Source organism: Engystomops pustulosus, chromosome 1 (genome assembly GCF_040894005.1).
Source record: "Engystomops pustulosus chromosome 1, aEngPut4.maternal, whole genome shotgun sequence".
NCBI lineage: Eukaryota > Metazoa > Chordata > Amphibia > Anura > Leptodactylidae > Engystomops > Engystomops pustulosus.
In genome coordinates, this window is record NC_092411.1 from 107,676,519 (window position 1) to 107,700,485 (window position 23,967).

Consider the following 23,967-nt stretch of genomic DNA (forward strand, 5'->3'; position numbering starts at 1 on the left):
ATGACCCTAACTAAAGAGTCTGTTTACTAAGTAATTGATAAAACTAAGAAGCAAAATGTGTCTCCATACTGCTCTTATGTGCTAGTGCTGGCCATCTAACCTCTTAAGCTTATTAAAGATTCCACACTACAACGCTTTTGGTAATTTAGTCATTGTCAGTCTCACTCAAGTAAATATATTTTCACACAGGTCATTAACGTTGCTGTTTCCTGTGGACAAGATGGTTTGTTGTGTGATAATGAAGAATGCATTTGTAGATTAACAGTTCTAAAGAACAACATATTTTCTGATGTCACGTGTAATACAATAGCTGACTGTGATCGGACAACATTCCAGGCTTTCTTCTGGTTGAGGCATCACATTGCAAAAGATTTCATGCCCTATACAAAATGGAGTAAAGCAACTTTGCTATGTTTTTAGGAGGACTTGTAGGCTTATGCTAAGTGCTGTTACATTTGTCTCATTAAAGCATACTAGATCTATGTTTACACAGTGCATGCTTTATGGAAAACACAAAAGTGTTTGCAATGGGATAGTTCAGTAACCCTAACGGAGATGGAATAAAGAGATCATGCAGGTATTTGCTATGTGATTCCAAGTGCTGCCAATGATATCTCTGTATATAACTTCCAATAGGTCCGACAAACTGAGCCTATTCCAAAGGCAGAAGAGGAAAATAAGGGTGGCACTTTGCAGCTACTTAGGTGACTCTCAAGTGACCCTTCATTTCAAAGGTAAGAAAAGTCTTTTTAATGAGTAATATTAACTAATTAAAATTGTTTAGCATTTACAACAATTTATATTGTTGAATTTATTCAATGTGGAATGGAACAGGGCAAGTTACACAATACAAATAACCAAGAAGCTATATTTTCCAGCTAATGAATTATTTAATAATAAGACCAGCTAGCTGGAAAACTAGATAGATGTGGATATGTTTCTTTATTCATCAGCTAATTTTTATTTCATATGTAAAAATATAATCCTTATGTATATTGTACAAATATCTTTAATATACTAATAGAATATATACATAAAATAAATATAAATATGTATGTATATGGGTGTGTATATATATGTCCATAAGCTAAATTCCTTGGCTTTTCCTTAGTCTTGCAAGTAGATGTAAATTTGTAAAATTTGGGAATTTGTATGTCTGACTTCTTTTCTTAGATCCCTGCGCTGTGTTTATGTTTTAATCAAAAATTGTAATTAGCTTCAGTGCTTAAAGCATATTTCTTTGAACAAAATCAATTTCCAGACAGCTTGGTTTTGATTTTATGCATACAGAAAGTGAGAATTCATCAAGAAAATATCGAGCAGCTAGTGTTGGATTAGTGACTCAGTGTTTGGTGCTTTTGTGACTTGGTGTGATAATGAAACCTCCTTCCAAATGCCACATGGGGACATACTAATACATGGATTCTGTCAGATTCTTCTTGTAAATGAAGACTTTTTCCTACTTGGTCAATAGATTTTAGTGGCTAATTTTTCAAAACACTTTTTTTTTAAATAATTCTCATTGACATGAAATCTTTGGACAGGCTTCCATTGAGATTTTACAGTCTATGCATTGCTATATGCTTGTACCCTATCATTTTACAATTACAGTAAATGCAGGGACACATCTAGAAGCCAGTGGAAAAAAAATAATAGTCTCACTGCCCATCTGTCAATGCTGTTAATAAGAGATATAAAAGAGCTACCTGCTTCCATTAGGTTTTACCATTCCTTGTATAAAATGTCTATTCATGTAATTCAATAGTATATACTCATATGACATTTCCTTTAAATCATATATTATTATGAGATATTTCTGTATCGTTTTCATGTATGTGGGTAATGAAGCACCTTTAAAGAAATGTGATAGCAGCAAAAAAATAAGAGGTCTATCCAGTCTGCGTGTTTAGATCTTGCTATTTCTCCTTCCATATAGCCTTCCACTTTCTAAGGGGGTGAGATTTTGGAGGTAAAACAACACAAACATTACAGGCTGAATGTTGCATATTTGTAGCCTTACGGGTCCACAATTTTTTCCCACTTGGAAAATGCATGAGTATAGCCACTTTGCCACGCTGTACCAGCTAGAATAGGTGCAGCAACAATTGTTTGTTGGCCACCATGCTAAAATGATGTGTATCCTGGAAAAAGAGGGTTGTAGAAGAAGTGCTGCATATAGTAATGCTGCACATGCATCATTCATCACTAGTGAGTACTCAACAGTCTCAGGTGCAGGGCTTTCTCGACAATGCCTACAGTAGAAGTAGAGATGGCCATGCATGTACATTTATACATCACAGATGCCTGTTGGATTAATTTACCACTCTGAAGATAAGCCGAGTTCATGTACTAGTGAAGTTCCTCCAATATCAAAAGGCTAAATGTAATGAAAAATAATCCTACATGATTACTATAAAGTAACAGCTTCATGCTATTACCATTCAAGCATATAGAAATTGGGCATGGAGGGAATAAACTTAGACCCTATCAGTTGACCCTCGAACTGCAAGAGAAATAACTATTCAAACTAATTTGTTTGGTTTGAAATGAATTGAAAATTACAGATACAACTAGATAACTAGAATAACCATTATATTTATCTAAGTAAAATTCAAGGCTCATAATGCTAATTGGTGCCCAGCATTCCATTTCGTATCATACATGATCTTTTGAATTGAAATATCCTAGAATCTTTTGCACTAGTGCCTCAAGATGTACATCAACTCAGTTTCTAACCTTTTTAATTGAGATAACCTATCCCAGGAATAATAGGTCCAAAGGGAGGAGGAAAATGGATTTCTGAACTTCTGGATGCCCATGAAATATTGGGGTTTTAGGATGTTTAACGGAAATTTACTACAAGGGTACACCTGGTGTACCTTGCCTCCTGAACCCCACTCTGTACCCCTACAGCACTTACTGATCACATGTGAGTTATTTCCATATTCAGGGCAAATAGCGTAATAAACAATGAAAGGCATTTTCCTTTTTAACCAATAAATCTTTTGGGGCCAAAGTAAAGTTGCTTGGAAAATATGAATTAAGTACAGTGAAACACTTGTGGTGCCAAAATGTTCATTGCATCTCTTGATAAATTCTTTGGTAACTTTTTAAATGTTTCATTAAACAATTCCTTCAGAATCCGCCTACAAAAGCTTAATGGTGCTCCTCCCCTTCTGCATCCCACTGTGTGCTGATACACCAGACAAACATCCACATGTGGGGTACTACCATACTCATTAGACACTGCACAGCACATTTTGAGATTTCTCCTTTTATCCACCATAAATTATAGGGCTAAACTAACAATTTTTTTTTATAAACCACCACCAGTGGTGTCTATTAGTGGAATTCTCCCACATTCAGCTAGACAGCTATGTACATGTAAGATTGGGGGAGAAATAACAGTGTGGATAAGAGAAGTCACTGAATGTGTATGGTGGCTTTAATGTACATGATCTGGATTGGTATGAAGAAAATAGGCATCAAACAGTCACCAATGTAGTTTGTGTTTCAGATTTGAAGCAGATTTCAGTGAGGTTTTCAGTGCTAAGTTGTCCTGCACTGATACTTTACAAAAATTTCATGAGTTTTATAATGGAGATAACATGGTAACCATGGTAATTCATCTGGCTCAATAATCCTATGTTTCATGCCTTTTTAAAAGTGACTACATGTGGTTTATTGCTGTGTAACTCACTTTTATGCATAATTTACAACAGTTTGGTTGCTGTGAAAATATTTAAAACTGTGCACCAAGGGGAAAATAACTTACAACAGTGCAATTGCCAGCTGCTGCCAAACTCTATGGATGAGCGACTTGCCTCTATTACCTCCCATTACCCGTCCCTCTGTGTGTTCAGCAGTGCAGTAACAAGGAATCCTTTATAGCATAGCAGAGCCCGCACTCAACTGCAAGGAGGAATTATTCTTCTTATCTTCACTGTAAGCATCCTTCTCTGCACTTTCCCAATACAATTTCATTGCGTATACACCATTGATATTTGACGTTTTCAGCTTATATATATATTTTTTTCTTTTAGAAGGATTTATGTGGTTATACCTAAGTCAATAAATATAGTTCCATTTTAAAGGAATACATTACCACAATTCAACTACCTGGACTAGCTGCTATGTTATGTAGACATGCCTTCGTTAAGAATTATCCGTTTATATTTCCAGCTGCTCCTTTCACACCAAAGTTTTTACGTTACTTTACTTACATTACTGATTTAGGGGGCGTTAGTAGAGCACCTCAAGGCTATGGCTCCACAGAAATTAAAATGCCCACCAGTTGTCACCTCTCACCCTTCCCCCTTCAGCTACATCACTCCTGCGTGCAGCAGAATGTGAAGCTGAAGCTGTTATGTGCTCTGCCAAAGCACTTGAGCTGAATTAGCTTTTTTCAAAAATATGTTTTTCCACGGTCGGAGCAGCTTGAACATAAAAACAAAGATTTTTGCAAAACTTACCTGCTCTCAGCCTGTTTTTGAGACCACATGGAATGCTGAACATTCAAGACCTGTTTACACAGTGCAGTACTTCAAGGCATCTGCTGTTACTGTAGTGCTGTGGTGGGGACCCAGGGCCCAGAGCCATGGCGCTTAACCTGCCATGTTCTTTTGATGATTTAGTCTAGCGGCAAGAGATCAGTGTACAATACAATGGGTGGCATTGTCCTACATAAGATTGAGGTATATAAATTGTGGTGATGGATTTGCTAATGGGTTTTGCACAGTTTGTGTTATTTGTATGGTGTTGTCAAAGGAACACATATTCCTTACAAAATAAAATTTGTGGATCATTCTTTAAACATCTAAATTCTCAATATGCTCTTTTATTTGTCCTGGATGTTTATGAAGAAATTAAGAGATACTAGTTGGGGAAAGGAGATGTCCAAGTATACTGGACAAGTTTCTAATTTTGAATTGTATAGAGAAAACCCAATTTGACAGGCAAAATGGTAGGGCCTAATTTAAAGTCAATAGATTGCGGAACAAGGTTGTGCGCAGCCTGTGGAAATTGACCCATACGTTGAACTGATTCCATGGACTGAACACACTGCACTACACGGGAGTCTTTGCATCATGCTAAAAATATGTATTCACCTGTTAGCTATGGTAATATATATATATATATATTCGGAAGCAGAGCTGATGCTCGTAATTGGAGCTGGGCCGGTATCATAAAACCGTTGTAGCTTACAGCTGATACCCCAGTGTAAATGGTGATGTAAAAACAATAGATTTTTTCCCCATACTGTATTAGGTTTTATTGGGAGTAATGTAGTAAAACATAAGAAAAAATATCTAAGTATGGTATCAACGTAATTGTACTGACCCATGGAATAAAAATAAGACATTTATTAGGCTATATGGTGAACACCCAGAAAAATTATGTCAAAAATCAATTACATAATTGAGGCTTTTCTACTCATCCACCCCCAAAAAAAGTTAATGGGGGAGGTTCATTAATGTGTCTCAGGCTCCGACAGTGGAGAACTGGCCACTACTAGTTTGAATTGCACCAGATTCATTATTGTGATAATGAATCCGGACTGTCTAGTTCTACTTTTAGACCTGCTTTTAGCTGATCTAAACTGTGCACCACATTTTGGTGCAACCTCTGATTTTTTTGGCGCATGGTCTAATTTCCATACAACCATGCCCCCATTCTCTGAAACCACGCCCTTGTTTGCAAGAACAGGCTCCTTTTGTTGGATGGGTCGGAAAACTGCCAAAAAATGGTCTAGAAGCCTTCATAAATGTGTCAGAAGGCATTTTAGTCATTTCTTTTGGCCCAAAACATCTTTTCTGATGCAGAGGCAATCAGGAATTCCCCCAGCATGTTTGCAACAATAGGGCATACCAACCAAAAGGGTATCAGGGGCGTGAAAGGGGTGTGTCGGCCGCCCCCCTCATGAATATGGCTGACTGTTAGGAGACTTGTACGATGATCCAACCTCTTATTTGATAAGAGGTCGGATTGTTTAAAACGAAGTATAAAACAAAATCTTAATAAAAATTCAATAAATATAAAGGGGCTGGGGACAGGATGAGGGAGAGATAATTTGTTGGGGGTGTTTTTCCCGGGTTACAGGTCCTCTTTAACATACAAACTGGCTGCATCTTGAAGTGGTTAAAGACATGACTTCTTAAAGCTTTATTCTGTGGGATAAAATAATATTTTGTTCTAAAGATGTGATTTAGTCTATTGCTAGACATTTTAATATATACATTCTATGTCTATATGACAATTCACAGAACCACCTGCCCCCAGCAATGCTGTACAGTACATTAACAAAACCTAATACAACAGGGGTCAGTTACTGAAACAAATACGCTACGGTGTCTCTGTATGGTGCTTTCCAGTCTAATGCCCTGGTATTTGCATCAGGGGAAAACATTTGCTTATTGCTGTGACGTTCCATTAGCTCATTACCTAATTGTCTATGGAAAGATAAGGTTGTGTCTCTCTCAATTCTACAAGGTCATGTCTTGTGACAATATCATACAAGGCAGCACTACAGCTACCGCTGTCTTTCATGCTTCTGCAGTTATCAGTCGCTATAAAAAACACTAAGTGAATTCATTTGTTTATATAGAGATGTGTCCTTTTATCTACGGTAAGAGGGTTTAAATAGGTTCTAGTGTAGCATATGGCAGGTAATGAGGTGACTCTTAATGAATTCATGACCACCTTCTCAGTACAACTTTAGATTTACAGTGCATCAATGTTTTTCTGTATAAAATTTTACAGTCAATTTACTTTAATCATGTCAGTCTTTTACTGTAATGAGCGGAAGGCCCTCCTGCTGTTACAATATTTATTGGTTGATCTGAGCATATGATCCAGTCCCTGTGTGTGCAGTGATGTATTTTACTAGTGAATGCACCAAGGATAACATCAGTTTGATGTATCAAGAAATACATAAGACATTATTAGGTAAGAAAAAAAGTAGTCTAAAATATTTCTATATTAGGCCTTGACATGCGTTACACCTGCACCAACAACTTTAGCGGAAAAGAGTACCTCCGTAAAGCTATCCGTAAAGGCCCTCTTCTGTATGATGGTGCTGATGGGGTAGGTGAGTGCAGTGAAAGACCTACTGTATACTATCATGAACATGAATGTCCCACAAAAAAAGTCCCAAAAAACAAATGCTAATGTTCTTATTGTGTTAAGTAGAAAGCAGATGTTTCTCAGATTCATGGTAAAGACGAGCTGATGTCCAATGTCCGGCCGATGGCTCTATTCTCCAAAAGCGACTTGTAGTGGTGGGATAGGGGAGGTTCCTGTTCTCTATTTTTCTATATTACGCACATCTTCACCTATTCTGACAACAATGTCGATATTGTGTGGCCTACGTATGTCTTATAACAGAGGCACTGCACACAATGGGGCAGATTTATCAAGCTGTCTGAAAGTCAGAATATTTCTAGTTGCCAATGGGAACCAATCACAGCTCAGCTTTCATTTTACCAGTGCTCATGAATATTTTAAAGGGGAGCTGTGATTGGTTGCCATGGGCAAATATTCTGACTTTCAGAAAGCTTGATAAATTTGCCCCAATATATCACCCCTACTGTGTCACATGTAATTAAAGTTTGAATGATAATTATGGGGGCCCTGTAAGAGTAATATTCATCAGATTTATTTATTCAGTGGACTTTTTTGCCTGACATTGTTTGCAGGGAAATAAACCTTTGTGTTCCACAAAGCTATTGGTTTAGAGAGGTCTTTTTTTCGCTACATTGCATGCAACATAACTTCCTAAATTTCTGGCTTTCAGAAAATACAAACAAAGGTTGTTTTGGGAGAAGTGCACCTATTGTTTCATGTTGGAGAAGAATGCTCCAGTTTTTACAAACTATTCTCTTAGGGGCTCATTCACACGGCCGTGTGCTCGCCCGGACCAGATCCCGGGGCGAGTACGAGGCCGGGAGATGGAGGAGGGAGGTGTGAGTGCTCCTCCTGCAGAAAAGAGGCTCACTGTGCCGTGACTGGGAGTCAATGATATATATGGGATCCGTGATCTAGTCGTATGATTGCGACCATCCGAGTTAGGCCTAACTCTGCATTATATTGCATGATAATATGGATTTTTATTTAATATTTAGGATAACAAAACAACACATTCTCTAAGTCAATGTTATTAACAAAAATATAGCATTTCACAGATAAAAGTCCAACCTTTCTCTATCAGTCCTGTTGTACACAATTTCAGTTGCTCCTGGTTTCCTACCCTGCATCTTCTGACTTTAAGGTTGGCAGCTAACTTGCCTTATGCTGTGGAGCTGAGCTCTTCTCTGCTCTCTGCAGAACCTGCATTCCCCCCTGCATTCCAGGACAAGCTCACACTGATACACACCGACTTCCTACCGGTAAACAGCAGCAGCAGAGAGTTACAAGCTACAAGCTACAAGCAGATAAGATCTTACTTCCGGGGAGAGGGAGGGAGGCACATCAGATCTAACAGTGTGATAGAACAGAGATGTAGCAGAGCTGACTGTGTCTTTGGGTATAATATCCATCTCATGGATCTCATCTCTGATCTGTCTCATCCCTCTTTCTATGTGTCAGATACTTGTACAATGTTCTGAACGTAAATGAAAGTGTATATAAACCTGGACCCTGGTCATCTAAGAACATTGTCAGCAAACAGCATCTCATAGCATTAGAGGGATCGCAAAGTGTCTGCTTAGAGAGGCCCCATCCACACAAAATTGTAAAGTAATGGAGTTATAAATGATCTTTATTGTGTATACATCACTAGGGGATTTAAATTTGAGAGTTTTCTTTCAAGGGTAAACCCCTTCAATGTTAACATTGTTGGTTTGTTTTTGTAATAATTGTAAGTGATCCAGTTGGCCTACTTCTATTTGTATTCTGTTTAATGTTTGCATATTGTACCCTTTCTGCACAAACGTGGAAAGAGTGCTTCTTTTTGATATTCTTCACTGATAAATTAGCTCTCAGGTATGCTATCAAGCTAAACGGGCAGCTGTATGAATTGATTGCCTGAGCCACAAATTATAGAGCAGATTAGAGATGAGCGAGTATACTCGTCCGAACTTGATGCTCGTTCGAGTATTAGAGTACTCGGAATGGCTCGTTGCTCGGACGAGTATTTCCCCTGCTCGAGATCGAGCATTTAATTAAGAAAAGACAGTGAAGAACAGGGATTAATACAATTAAAACAGTGAACACAGGATCATTTAAGTGAAGAACACAGTGAAGAACAGATTGCAGATGTTCCAAACATCTGCTCACTTAGCCGGAGACACGAGCACCGGCGCTGGATCAGGCATGCAGGAGCGGAGGCTGAGGTGGAGCGGAGTGGGGTCTGGAGCGGGCATGGAGGAGCGGAGCGGGGGCTGGAGCGGGCATCACGGGGCGGAGTGGGCATCACGGAGTGGGCATGGAGGAGCGGAGCAGGCATCACAGAGCGGGTATGGAGGAGTGGAGCGGGGGCTGGAGAGGGCATGGAGGATCGGAGCGGGCATCACGGAGCGGGCATGACGGAGCGGGGGCTGGAGCAGGCATGGAGGAGCGGAGCGGGGGTGAAGCTGGCATGGAGGATTGGAGCAGGCATCACGGAGCGGGCATAGAGGAGCGGAGCGGGGTCTGGAGCGGGAATGGAGGAGCAGAGCAGGGCTGGAGCGGGCATGCAGGATCAGGGTGGGTATCACGGAGCGGGCATCACAGAGCGGATGGGGCTCGTTATTCGAGACGAGCACTCGAGCATCAGGAAAAGTTTGTCTCGAATAACAAGCACTCAAGCATTTTAGTGCTCGCTCATCTCTAGAGCAGATCCTATCGCAGTAGACCACATTTGTGTGCAGGTAGACTAAAATTGTAATATTTGGGAGGAGTAGAGTAGGTGCAATTGTCATGTATTGAATTTTTTAAGACAGTTTTGTAGGAGTTTGCTTTGCGGAAATGCAGACAATCTTTTTAAATGCCTCATTATATCCCCTTACTGTAGTGAGATTGGGACAATGTTTATCACTCTTCTAAAAGTGGCATTTGTTCAGTTTGGTGTAAAGAGGCTAACCACTCTACCTTTCCCACCCACAATTGAAAAGTGACTCTTTTTTTCAGATTCAGGTCGTGATATTTTATTCCATAAATCCAGAGCATCTATGTGAATGAACTTATCCTATGGATCATCTCAAGTGTCTCTTTTCACTTATTGTTTATTTGAGGAGCTAAAAGTGCTAAAATCTACCAAAACATACAAAAACAAACATTCAAATACTAGAGTTGGAATTTTCAGATACGAGCCACATTTAATTTGCAGTGAATACAGGCAGTACTAACCTTCTCTGCTCATTTTTACTTTTTTACTGACTGAAAAGTATAAACATTCTGACATCCTAGTTTTACTTTTTCTATTGCTTTCCCAACCAATAAATATCGAAATAACAGAGAAATAGTAACATAAGTAATGAGGGTATCGATTTTGTGACATGGCCACACTTGTTGTTGCAAAAGCTAAAGTAATTTGATTGCACTAACAAAAATAAATATCTTGTTATTACTTTTATCCATAATAGTTTCCCACTTTCTGAAGAAATATCTGTGACAGATTCCTACACATAAAGTACATCTCTGTGTCTCTGCCTTTAAAAATCCAATCAATGAGGAAATAAAGTGTAAGGAATCACAAAATGAGCAAAAAGCGGCTGAGAGCAAATTAAAGCATGATAATGGCTCTTCATTGCTGATTCTTTTAGCATTACTCAGCAGGAGTGTGATTGCTGTCACATACAGTGGAACAGAGAGATGTCACACTGCACAGTAATCATGCTTGATGACCTACCAACATAATCATGTTAAGTTTTATTCACGCTGATGTGCCTATGGAAATCATCCTTCAAGCACAGGGAAAGTGTCTAAAACTCAACTGTCAAAACTTATTAGCGCATCTTTTCTGTCTGGGAATATAGCATTGATTATTTAAATGTCGAAAGCTCTTATTCTGCAGTATTTTCTAGTGTAATAAGACTGCCCTGATGGAATTTAACAGCTAATGGATAGCATTGGAATACCAATATACAGGAAAGGAACCTGGACATTTTGTAGGTTATCTCGCTAAAAATTACTTTCTATTATTTACTGATTATTTATCGATTTTATAACCTTTAGTAGTTAGAGCATCCTAATAATATGGATGTTTGTACGGTACTTTAGTAGTTTAAGCATCCTAATAATATGGATGATTGTAGTTGATTATAATGTAAACTGAATGGATCAACTGACTTTATTTAGAGGGGCATCATTTCGTTATAAGTCCGCCAATAATTTTCTTAAATAAACACTAAGGGCTCATTCAGACAGGCGTTTTTTTAAAGCATTATGCTATTAGTTGTTTTTACAGATAGCATATTGACCCATTGATTTCTATGATTTAATTGACTTTTTTTTTTTTTTGCAGTATTATTTTGTACCATTTACATGCATTATTTTTTCTCACATCCAGACCATGGACCTCTTTAGAAGTCAAAGGATCTGCAAAAAAAAAGGGACATAAAATACATTAGAAAACTGTCCATTTTTTTGAAAGAAGCAGATGACAAAAAAAATGGATGCGGATACAATATGGACTGCACACAGATAACACACTGCTGCATTTTTTGCGGACATGCATGCCCATCTGAATAAACCCTAACTGTTAAAGGGTTATCCCCATCTCAGCCCTCTTTGACAAGACAAAAAACCTTCTCTACAGTTAGAGTTGCAAAAAACAACTGGATGCAGCTGTGCCACATGGTTCCCGTAAATCTCCTAGGAGTGAATTGGAGTTATAGAAACAGTATAGCACATTCAATATATAGAAACGGCAAAACTTACTTTGCTATGCTGTTCCTGGAGGCCCAGTTCACCTTAGTGGGAGCTATGGAAGCAATGATGTCAGCCATGTTTGGCTGTTTTTGCAACTCCTTAGTAATGGGAGAAGCTGCGGCTGTTCCAATTCCCATACATCTATTTTGGGAGAAGGAAGGATAATACATAGTGCACATACCTGATAATGTGTATCTGTAGGAGATAAATAATTTCAAGATGCAAGTATGCTCAGCCTAGTTGAGCTTGTATTGTGGTGGATTTGAAAGAGTTACTTCCTACTTAATGAACATTATTCAGTATATGATTAAAGGGGCTGTCCACTTTCAGCAATTAATTGATATTGTTTGTGTAAGGAAAGGTTATACAATTTCCCAATATACTTTCTGTATCAATTCCTTGCTTGCTTTCATTCTCTACAAAGCTGTTATGTTTACGGTCAGTGGATAGAGATCTGTCCATGGTCGCACTTGTGTGCATCTTTTTATTGTTATCGTTAGATGTGCACCTGCCTGTCCATCATAGAACATAGACATATTTCTGCCCACTGCAAGAGATCTAGAAAACCGCGAGGAACTGAAACAGAAAGTATATTTGAAAATTGGATAACTGTTGATTACACAAACCTTATCAATTATTTGCTGAAAGCGGACAACCCTTTAACACTTCTGGTCTGCTTTAGCTATACATTTTTTAGGCATCAGTTTTGATACAAACAGAATGGATGTATTTCCCCTGCTTTATTTTGAACTTCAATTTTGACTCTGATTCCTAGGGATCTCATAAAATCCTTTTACAGCCCTATGTATGTCCTTTATTGATTATTTTTTTACAGCCAATGAGAAGTAAACCATAATTGTCAGCAGTTGGTATTAAGTTTTATAGCCATTGTTTCTGATGTTGTTGTTATAAATGCAGAATAGCAATAACAATACCGTACCTATGTGAAATCTACCATATTCTGTCAATTAGAATTATGGGACACCAAGTAAATATAAAAGATCATTTTTCCCATTACCAGGACAACCATGTGCTGTCTAAAGCAATATTTTACACTCTAATGAAGACTTTCATTGTCACATTCTGCTTGGAAGATGTAATGATGCACAAACTTCATTCACCTTGCATGCGTAAAGATAATAGAATGAAAGAAGTAATGGACAGGCTGTCTTTCTAGCCATTGTGTCCACAAATAAGGCAATCTCTTGATTTGTTTTCTCTTACAGTATATTTTCTCTGCTGGGAATATATACAGTATCAATAATTGATGCATTTTTGTTATTCTTTTTTATATATAATGGATTTGCAGCGCTTTCTTATGGTAGAGGGTCAGCTATTTAGAATCAAGACTTAGGTTTGGTTCTATATTTAAAATGTACTGATATAATAGTTTGATCTGATCAATTACCATGGGATCCTTCTTTATTTTAAAAAAAAAAAAAGATGCCCAGAAAAATAGATATTATAAATCTTCCTATTTTTTTTGAGGTCCATATGCTATCCGATTTTTTGCGTATGGTAAACTGACCCATTGGGGCAGATTTACTTAGCCGGTCCATTCGCAATCCAACGGCGCATTCTCTGCGGTGGATTCGGGTCCGGCCGGGATTCACTAAGGCAGTTCCTCCGACGTCCACCAGGTGTCGCTGCTGCGCAGCGTTTTTCTGAATCTGTCGGGTTTTCGTTTGGCGACGCCCCCCGATTTCCGTCGCGTGAATGCCGGCGCCGATGCGCCATAATCCGATTGCGTGCACAAAATTCCTGGGCAATTCAGGAAAAGTCGGCGCAAATCGGAAATATTTGGGTAACACGTCGGGAAAACGCGAATCAAGCCCTTAGTAAATGACCCCCATTGATTCCTTTGGGTCTGTTCACAGATCCCTTTTTTTACTTATGTGCAGACAGTGAGAAAAATATTGCAGCATGCACTGTTTGTTCTCAGATGCAGACCACGGATCTCTATAGAAGTGAAAAAACAGACAGTGCACAGATGACATCCAGATATGGTCTATTTTTTCTCAAATGTTTCTAGGCAACCAGATGGGAAGGGCAAAAGTAATTCGAAAGTCATTAGTTTTTTTTTGCAGATGTGAAAAAAACAGATTTATGACACAAGGGATATTGCATTCTCAATTGTACAACGTTTTTGTCCTCTCGACCATTGTCAAGTTAGATCTGTGTTCTGGGTATATGAGCAAGAAGGAAGTATTGAGGTGCTCTGCCTCATATACCTACAACACAGATCTAACTTTACAAAGATCGAGAGGACCAAAATGTTGTACGATTTTGATCTGCTTTCTATATGATACTATGTGTTGTATACACTGCAATACAATTGTAAATATTTCTCACTAATAAGAGATGAAACGACTTTCTATCAGTATGTGCCATGCTCTGTGAAATAAACAGGTGACATACGGACATGAAAAAAACAGATATGGATACAATACATATTGAAAATAGACATCACCTATCCAAAGCATAGGTTGTCAATATCAGATTTTTGGTTTTCGGCACCTAGAACCCCCACAGATAAGTCAAGAAAATGGGACAGGGACTGGTTATTGAAATTTCTGTATCTGGTTAACCTGTGTTGGACTTTGATTACCCAAAAACAACTTTGCCAGTTTTCTCCAACAGTACTTCATCCAGAGGTAGTGGCTTAGTTGCTCCCTCCAGTAAGGTCCTCATTAGAGATGAGCGAGCACTAAAATGCTCGAGTGCTCGTTACTCGGGTCAAACTTTTCCCGATGCTCGAGTGCTCGTATCGAATAATGAACCCCATTGAAGTCAATGGGAGACTCAAGCATTTTTCACTGAAAGAACACATTGAAAGAACACTAAAGAAGAACACATTGCAGATGTTTGCAGATGTTTTCACTGAAAGAACACATTGAAAGAACACAGTGAAGAACAACAATATATGTGAAAAACACATTGCAGATGTTTCCATACAGCTGCAATGTGTTTTTCACACATAATGTTCTTCACATACTATTGTGAAGAACACCGTTCGGCGCGCGTGTCTTCCGATAAGTTAGCAGATGTTTGGAACATCTGCAATGTTGTCTTCACTGTGTTCTTTCTGTGCTCGGGCTGGGCTGTGATGTGATCAGGGTCGGACTGTTGGTCCTGCTCCAGCCCGCTCCGCTCCAGCCTCCACTTCAGCCCCCGGTCCTCTCCTCCATGCCCGCTCGGTTTCGCTCCAACCCCCGCTCCGCTCCTCCAAGCCCGCTCCAGCCCCGCGCCGCTCCTCCATGCCCGCTATAGCCCCAATCCGCTTCTTCATGCCCGCTCCAGCCCCCGCTCCGCTCCACCATGCCCGCTCCAGCCCCTGCTCCGCTCCTCCACTCCATGCCCACTCCTCCATACCCGCTCCAGCCCTGCTCCGCTCCTCCATGCCCGCTCCTCCATGCCCGCTCCAGCCCCCGCTCCGCTCCACTTCAGCCTCCGCTCCAGCATGCCTGATCCAGCCTCCGTTCCGTGATGCCCGCTCCATTTCGCTCCAGCTCCCGCTCTGCTCCTCCACCGTTTGGCGCTCATGTCTTCGGCTAAGTTAGCACTGTGTTCTTCACTTAAATGATCCTGTGTTCACTGTTTTAATTGTATTCTTCACTGTTCTTCACTGTCTTTTCTTAATTAAATGCTCGATCTCGAGCAGGGGAAATACTCGTCCGAGCAACTAGCCGTTCCGAGTACTCTAATACTCGAATGAGCATCAAGCTTGGACAAGTATACTCACTCATCTCTAGTCCTGATAACTGTGAGTAGTTCTCAGGATCTTTTGTTGGGGAATTCCCCTGACTCAATATTATTTTTTCCCCTAGACAGTCAGTTGATGGGATTGACCCCCCTCCCTTAAGGTCTTCCTTCTACATCCTGAGCTTAAAGGGGTATTCTCATCTGGACATTCATATTTAATTTAATTCGCCTGCCATCCACATACATTTTTTAAATTGGATGCAATTTTAAAAAATGTGTGATGTTAATTTCCTATGAATGTAGTCATGTTGTCCCGTACAAATTAGATTGCTGTCCATGGATACGACCACTGCTGCTGGATTTATAAAACAAATAGTTTTTATATATGAAATGACCAGGAGTTACTGCAGGACCCACTGCTGTCCTGTCTCTAGGCCACTAGGCCATCTCTACCAGAGTGTGGGGTGGTGATATCCAAGGACAACAATCTTGTTTCTAAGGGACAACATGGCTACAATTATGGGCCATTATTTTCACACTGAATCTTTTAATAACATCCAAGTGAAGAAATCTTTTAATATGTCAAATAAATTAAATGTGAACACCCAGATGCGAACACTCCTTTAAGTGCTATTTTATATCAACATTTTGGTATCAATCCAGGAAAAATAGCCATGCAATGCTCTGGGTTGTCTACCAATAAGTCAGAGATTATGCATGCAACATGTAAACATCAATAGGTATATATTAAGTCTGCCTTCTGTTGAGACCTTCTGGGTATCGAGTAGACAGCATAAACATCCAGAAAGTTTCCCGATTCAACAGTTTCTGTTTCATATCACCACCTCTTTTGGGCTTAAACACCCTTTCTATTCCACACCATACAAACCCCTGAGTACTCTTATCTTTCTCTAATATGCCTGGACAGGGCCAAAACATTAACAGTATTACCACTGACATCTGATAGGTGCCATCTTATTCTTGTTTTTAAAGGGTCTGCTGTGTGTCCAACATACTGTTTTCTACAAATGGTACAACCTGCTAAGCAAACAACATTCTCAGTATTGTAATTAATGTAACTATGTATATTGTATTTATTTCCCAAGACATAAGAGGTGAAGGCATTCTGCACCTGTATGTATGTGCATGCCCTACACCTAGTATGTCCACATTTGAAACATCCTGGGAACCTTGTAAGATCAGCTCACCACATATGCTCATACAGTCCTCATGAACTCGACCCGGGACACTCCAGCACGGACAACCTTGGCCACAGGTGCACATGAAGGTAATGTTAACAGAAAGCAATTTCCAGGTGGACATCAAGAGTCGATTTGAAGATAAAAGATTTATATTCCATTAAAAAACTAAGCTTGCACAGCACACAGCATGTGGAAAAAAGAAATAGCAATGGAGCTTACGCGTTTCGGTAGCTGAAGCGTTTCTCAGCTGAAGCTATGAATAAGGTATATTACCGAAACGCATAAGCCCCATTGCTATTTCTTTTTTCCATATGCTGTGTGCTGTACAAGCTTTGTTTTTTAATGGAATACAAATAATACTCGCAATTTTTATCTTCAAATGGACTCCTGATGTCCAGCTGGAAATTGCTTTTTGTTAACAAATAACTTGTAAATAAAAGCGGCCATCAAATAGGAAGAAATTGTGATGGAGAAGAAACTCCACCACTAGCACTAAGTGTAGTTCCCTTCACCACCCCCCCCACTCCATGAGGATCCCGATGGTAGCAATGGCTTCCCGGCACACAAGGTAGAGTGATTATGGGCATGGGGTATTTTTGGGAAATTGTAGTACATTTGGTTTATGTGGCCCACCGCCGGATGGGCGTAGCATTGTGGGTGTGTTCTTTCATGCAGTTATTACAGTGCATTTTGAGGTCATGAGTAAGACACACTAGCGTCGAAACGCATTGATCGCTGATTTTGCTGTTCCTGTGTTGCACTCTAAATGGAATGAAATAAAGGATGAAGCTTTCTTAACACAGTACCGGTGTGGCTTACTAAGAGTGCCGTCCATTTCCATTTTTCTGCGTAGTCGGTTACTGGAGTTGAGGACCTGCAGACGTGCACCGCCACATGGAGATACTGCTGGAGGTGCTTTAAAGGTGATTGGGTGAGCGAACCAGAGTTACTTTGTTTTTCTAATGTGAATACCATTGTTACATTACATGTCCATAAACTATTGTATCAAAAGGCAACTATCTTGTTTCTGAGGGATGAAATGGTGTGAAATTATTTTCACACAGGGACTTTTTCTCAATAAAATGTAATTGAAGAAATGCCTAGTAATGTGAATGCTGAGATAAAAATGGGGGGGGGGTCCAAACCAGGAGTGGAGAAAAAATAAGGAGGAGCAGCAGGGGGGTCGCTAGGTCAAAAGATCCGGATCTTTTGGCCTGTGCCCCGGATCTCCCCGGGCATCCTCCCTTCTCTCAACACGATCCGTGTCTGCATGACCTGCCATGGAAAGCCTTGCACACACAGAGAGAGCTTCATCTGTGAGGTGATGGGGGGAGACAGAACAAGGGCCAGGGAAGGGGGAGAACATGGGGGGCTGTGTGAGGCAAATTACTTACTGGGGGGCTATGTGTGGGCACATTACTTACTGGGGGGCTATGTGTGGGCACATTACTTACTGGGGGGCTATGTGTGGGCACATTACTTACTAGGGGGCTATGTGTGGGCACATTACTTACTGGGGGTCTATGTGTGGGCACATTACTTACTGGGGGTCTATGTGTGGGCACATTACTTACTGGGGGTCTATGTGTGGGCACATTACTTACTGGGGGTCTATGTGTGGGCACATTACTTACTGGGGGTCTATGTGTGGGCACATTACTTACTGGGGGTCTATGTGTGGGCACATTACTTACTGGGGGTCTATGTGTGGGCACATTACTTACTGGGGGTCTATGTGTGGGCACATTACTTACTGGGGGTCTATGTGTGGGCACATTACTTACTGGGGGTCTATGTGTGGGCACATTACTTACTGGGGGTCTATGTGTGGGCACATTACTTACTGGGGGTCTATGTGTGGGCACATTACTTACTGGGGGTCTATGTGTGGGCACATTACTTACTGGGGGTCTATGTGTGGGCACATTACTTACTGGGGGTCTATGTGTGGGCACATTACTTACTGGGGGTCTATGTGTGGGCACATTACTTACTGGGGGTCTACGTGTGGGCACATTACTTACTGGGGGTCTACGTGTGGGCACATTACTTACTGGGGGTCTACGTGTGGGCACATTACTTACTGTGGGTCTACGTGTGGGCACATTACTTACTGGGGGTCTACGTGTGGGCACATTACTTACTGGGGGTCTACGTGTGGGCACATTACTTACTGGGGGTCTATGTGTGGGCACATTACTTACTGGGGGTCTATGTGTGGGCACATTACTTACTGGGGGTCTATGTGTGGGCACATTACTTACTGGGGGCTGTGTGGGGGACATTACTTACCGGGGGGGGGCTGTGTGGGGGACATTACTTACCGGGGGGCTGTGTGGGGCACGTTACTGGGGGCTGTGTGAGGACATTAATTCATGGGACGGCTGTGTGGGGGGCAATATTGGGGGCTCTAGGGGACATTTCTTGGGGCGTGTTCACACATGGCACTAGGGCAGGCCTCGGTTTGATCTCGTTTGCGTTACCAGTAATACACATGTGATGGGTAATGAGCACCTGGTGTTGTTTAAATGCAAGACAAAGTGTGATTGCAGTGCAATTCAGGAGGAGGAAAGAAAGTTCAGAGGCTCACACCAGAGGCTCACACCAGAGTACATAAATGAACACCTTCTGCAGACCAAAGGCAGGAGACTGGGCATTAGGGAAAACAAAGCAGTCCAGGGTGCACGTCCAATATATGCAGACAGATAAGGCATAACAAAAGAGGGAAATGCGGCACTCACCGGAATGATGAAAAAATGCTTTCTTTATTATTGTTATAGAGGTGCAGAGCAGAATGAGGAGCTGCCTCGCCAAGGCGAAAGTGTGATTGCAGCCATACAGTATTTGGGGAGATTGTTAGGGGCAGCAGGATAACACTGCCCAGGAACCAAGATGTAGGGACAATGAGGAACATAAGATGTGGTGATGTCTAATGGAGAAGACATAGGACATGTCACCTGCAGTCACTGGAGGGAAAAAGTAGCGATTTCTCCTGTGGTTTCTGTAGCTGTATATACCGTCTGTTAAGTTGTTATTGGCACAACCAAATGTGAGGGGGTTATGTACAGGAGGGGGCATTACTGAAAGAGCGCTACATATGCATTGGGGCCCGTGCCCCGGATCTTTTACAACCCTAGCAACGCTCCTGAGTAGAAGCCATTAGGATCCACATCTGCTACAAAACTGCACTGAAAACCTCAATGTGGGTATGAGGCCTAGCAGTGATGGTTATGTGTTTAGAAACACAGCTTCCTCTCCAATAAATTTTTTTAAATTAAATTATTTTGTATATATCACAATGCTACTGATGGGGTATACTTTGGTATGGGGGGCGTTATATATTCTGTCCTAGGCCGGGTTATACCCAGGGGCATAATCTGTCCTAGGCCAAGGTTTACCAGGGTAAAATCTGGGCTAGGTCACTTAAACCCTGGGTATTGGTATTGTCTGGGCTGGGGGTATACTCTGGCCTGTTATTGCGGCAAATATCTTCATCAGGCTTCACATGCTGCATAACATCTTTTTAGAAGTCTTCTTGCAGCATGTGAAGCCTGATGAAGATATGTAATGGTGTAACAGGCCAGAGTAAAAAGATGTTACTTAGCTCTTAGCTTAGCTCAAGTGCTCTGTGTACATCACACAGGCGCTCGCAACTAACGCAGAGAGAAACTACAGAAATGCAATGTTAATGAAATGTAAATACAAAAATGGTAGGAAGTTCCCTATAGCCTTTGAATTCAGTATCAAATAACAATTCAGACAATCGGTGTGAATACAGCCTAACCATTATAGAAATAACAACCCTATGAAGGAAATATTTTGAGTGGATTTATTGGAGGTCCAAATATTATAAGCAAAGTGTGATGGCCCGGACATGAACAAGAACAATGAGCCCTAAAACTGAGCCCTCCAAACTGTACTTGTTGGGTCCTCCCTAACCAGTGGATAATAACTGGACGTTGTTCCCTCCCTACGCTAAGGTGTAAACATAAAACAGGACAAAACAATCCAATACTGAAGAATTATAAACATTCCGAGTCACAAAAGAGATTTGGTTGCAGTACAGAGAAATACAGGAGAATAGTCAAATACAGACAAAAGTCTAGTTCAGACCAAGAAAAATTTTAACCGACGCTAGACAAACTGTGAACAAGTTGTTTAACAGGGCAGAGCTCTGTCAATCTCAGTGGATTAACTATTGCTATTTCAGAATTGAGCTGTAGAGGAGATGTGTATGGGGAATAATCCTGGACAACCCAGATACTAAAGCCATGTTCACACAACAAAAACAGCTAGACACATAGAGATTTGTAAATAAGAGCGTACATTTCAATAGAAGGACAAATAAACCTAAGAGCTTATTTATGATGGTACTCTTAAGTCAATGATCCTGGTAGATAGTCATGCTTTTTTGTCCCACTCTGAACAAGAGACCCACTGGACACTTTTTGTCTTTTGAATTATTTGGGAATTCTTCACGTTTGATTGAAACTGGGCCCAAACTGTGCAATTGAAGGGGATAACACGCAAGAAGATCTTGTACGTTTTCAGAAAGACCTAAAACTAATGATAACAGAGAAGAGCACCATTCCATTGTGAAGGGATGGGCTGTTATCTGTTTTCTGAACAGTAATCCTGATATTGGCCCTCATGAAGAGGTAACAGATAGCTATACAATAAACCTAAGGCTACCTGTACGAACATGGTATTAATTTGTTTTTCATTGATCCTCATAAGCTATAGTCAACAGAGGTTAGTCAACTGCTTTCTTGATATATAGGGTGAATCCTCCTGTCTTTTACCTCATTAGACAGACATTCTTGACCAGAAAATAGCCGCAGAGGGAGAGTCATGTGATCTCTATCTGTCCATGAACAATGACCGTGCCAGGACCTTATAAAAGTATTCACAAATATATGATCAAGGTCCTGGCAGGGCGATTGTTCATGGTCAGAGATAACATGAACCTCCATCTGTAGTCATTTTATGGATAGGAATGAATGGCTGATGAGGTATAAGACAGGAGGCTTCACTTTACATATCAAGGAAGCACTGCAAAAAATTAAATAGATGTAAATTACCTAATATTCTGGCCTCCACACTTACACATACATTACAAATAACATGAGGTAAAGTGGCCAACCCCTTTAAACTTACATAGCCAAGTTCTCACAATAGAACTGAATAAATGTATTTCATCGTCCGTTAAGGCACAAACTTTGGCGCAAACTGGCTCTTTGTATCTGACCTTAGGCTGCAAAAAAAAGATTCCAAAGAGGTGTAATTAAGTGTCATGAGGTATGAATGGGAAGGTTTGCTAATCTTCTCTGAAACTATAAAATCAGGAGACAGTGTCAGAGAAGCTGCTGTGTACATGCACAGTGAGATCTTGCTTTGCTCATCTAGAGAGATCACAATTTATTAACCCTAGGCAACAAGCATGTTCTATTGCAGTAGCCACCTGGGTGAAAAACATGTTATATTCAATTAGCTACATAAACAATGGGGGACATGTACCTTTATTTCTGATAGTCAAATTGTCTCATTTTTGCGACTTTTGTTGTTTTTGCGACTTTTCACTGCTACTTTTGCTGTTGTTTTACAAGTACACCTTTGTGCATCTTGTGTAGTGTGCCTAATATATCTTTGTTTTTCCAGATGTTCTGTGCGACTTTTCACTTGTGCATCACTTTTTTTGCTTATTTTTGCGACTATTTAGGCGCAAATCTGCACCTGGTCCACGGCAGGTGGAAAGGAGGGATTTTTTTCATGGATCCTATTTTAATATGTAAATTGGAATTATTTCACATGCTTTAAATGTTTAAAAATTTGCACAGTAACCTCTTTTTCAAAAATTCTGAAATTTTAGCATTTACATTTTTTTTTTATTTAATGGTTACTTCTAAGGTTGTGGTCACGCGTTGTGTTTTTATTGCATTTTAAATGCTTTTTGAAAAACATTACAACAGCTGAGGAGAGGTGATTTCCCTAATTAAATTACTGTTAACATTTGCGTTTATAAAATTTAATAGAAACGCAAGGTTAATGCATGTGTTAACATTGCATTTACTATACATTTTGTAAATGCAAATGTTAACAGTAATGTAATTTGGATATTTCTCTACTATGGTACCTATTTCACTAGTATTTTTAGAAGATAACATAAACTCACGTTTTATCAAACCTTTTTCCTTTATACCTGCCTGGTTGCTGGATCCTTTGTTCCTTGTTGTCCTGCATATCTAGTCATGTAACCGCTGCAGCAAGAAAATGCCTTTTTGTCCATTGTCTCTACCCTGGCACCCAATGGGGTTTCCAGAAAATACTTAAAGGATTGACTGACTTTGTTTTCTAAAAAAAAAGATAAACTGTTTTGCAGACAAAATGCTACTCTTCTTGAAATGATGTTTTATTTTGAAGTCTACATCAGACCCAACGCTATCTAATTCTCAATTTCATCACCCATCTTTTATATTCCTACAGATGTAGCAAATTGTAAAGTTTGCTGCAGTTACTGAACTATATTTTAATGTATTATTTTATCAGTTATGCCTAATTATAACTGAACTTTATCCTCCATGAGTTATATGACTGATGCAAAGTGAGAATCATATCACTTTCTCTGGACAACACTGTTGGCAAAAGATATAGAATGCAAACAAAAAGCCTGTTAATTTCTTTTCATCTATCTTGTCTTTCTGTACTGAAAGCAAACACATTTATATGCAAAGCAGTGGATTTTCTTAAGAGTGTATAATTCAGAAAGCAGGTGGAGTTTGTAAGAAACCACCTGTGCAAGTAATGATGCAAGACTTCTCAAACAAACTAAGCTGAAAGTGTACAAAGATAATGCCAGTCTTCTGCCTTCTGTTACATGAGATAAAATAATTCCAAGTTGTTCAGAGAAACCGGAAAATGAAACATTTCTTGTGTCTTTGGCTTAGCTTGTGCAACTTGCCATGCACAGCCAAAGAGCAACTGCTTTCAAATATATGATTGAACATAAGAGGGATGTTTGAGTCTTGCGAGGGTATACAACATTTCACAATGGTGCATTATATTTTTGCAGAATATGAACAACCAGTATATACGTGTAGAAATTTTTGCTTTGGAAACCTGTGAACTTAAAAATGCTTGGGAAGAGAGAATTCAAAAACAAAATGAAGCACGACAAATAGAAGCTGCCAGACAACAGAGGAGTGCTCTGAAAAGGTGA

General features: G+C 40.1%; 1 protein-coding gene across 1 annotated transcript; it reads left to right on the forward strand.

Annotated features, from left to right (window-relative positions):
* Positions 1 to 559: 559 nt before the first annotated feature.
* On the forward strand, positions 560 to 23,967 carry LOC140130430 (protein FAM240B-like). Its single transcript, XM_072150812.1, has 2 exons — positions 560 to 734; positions 23,821 to 23,967. Exon 2 carries the CDS (start codon positions 23,824 to 23,826, stop codon positions 23,965 to 23,967), a length of 144 nt encoding a protein of 47 aa, XP_072006913.1. The 5' UTR covers positions 560 to 734; positions 23,821 to 23,823.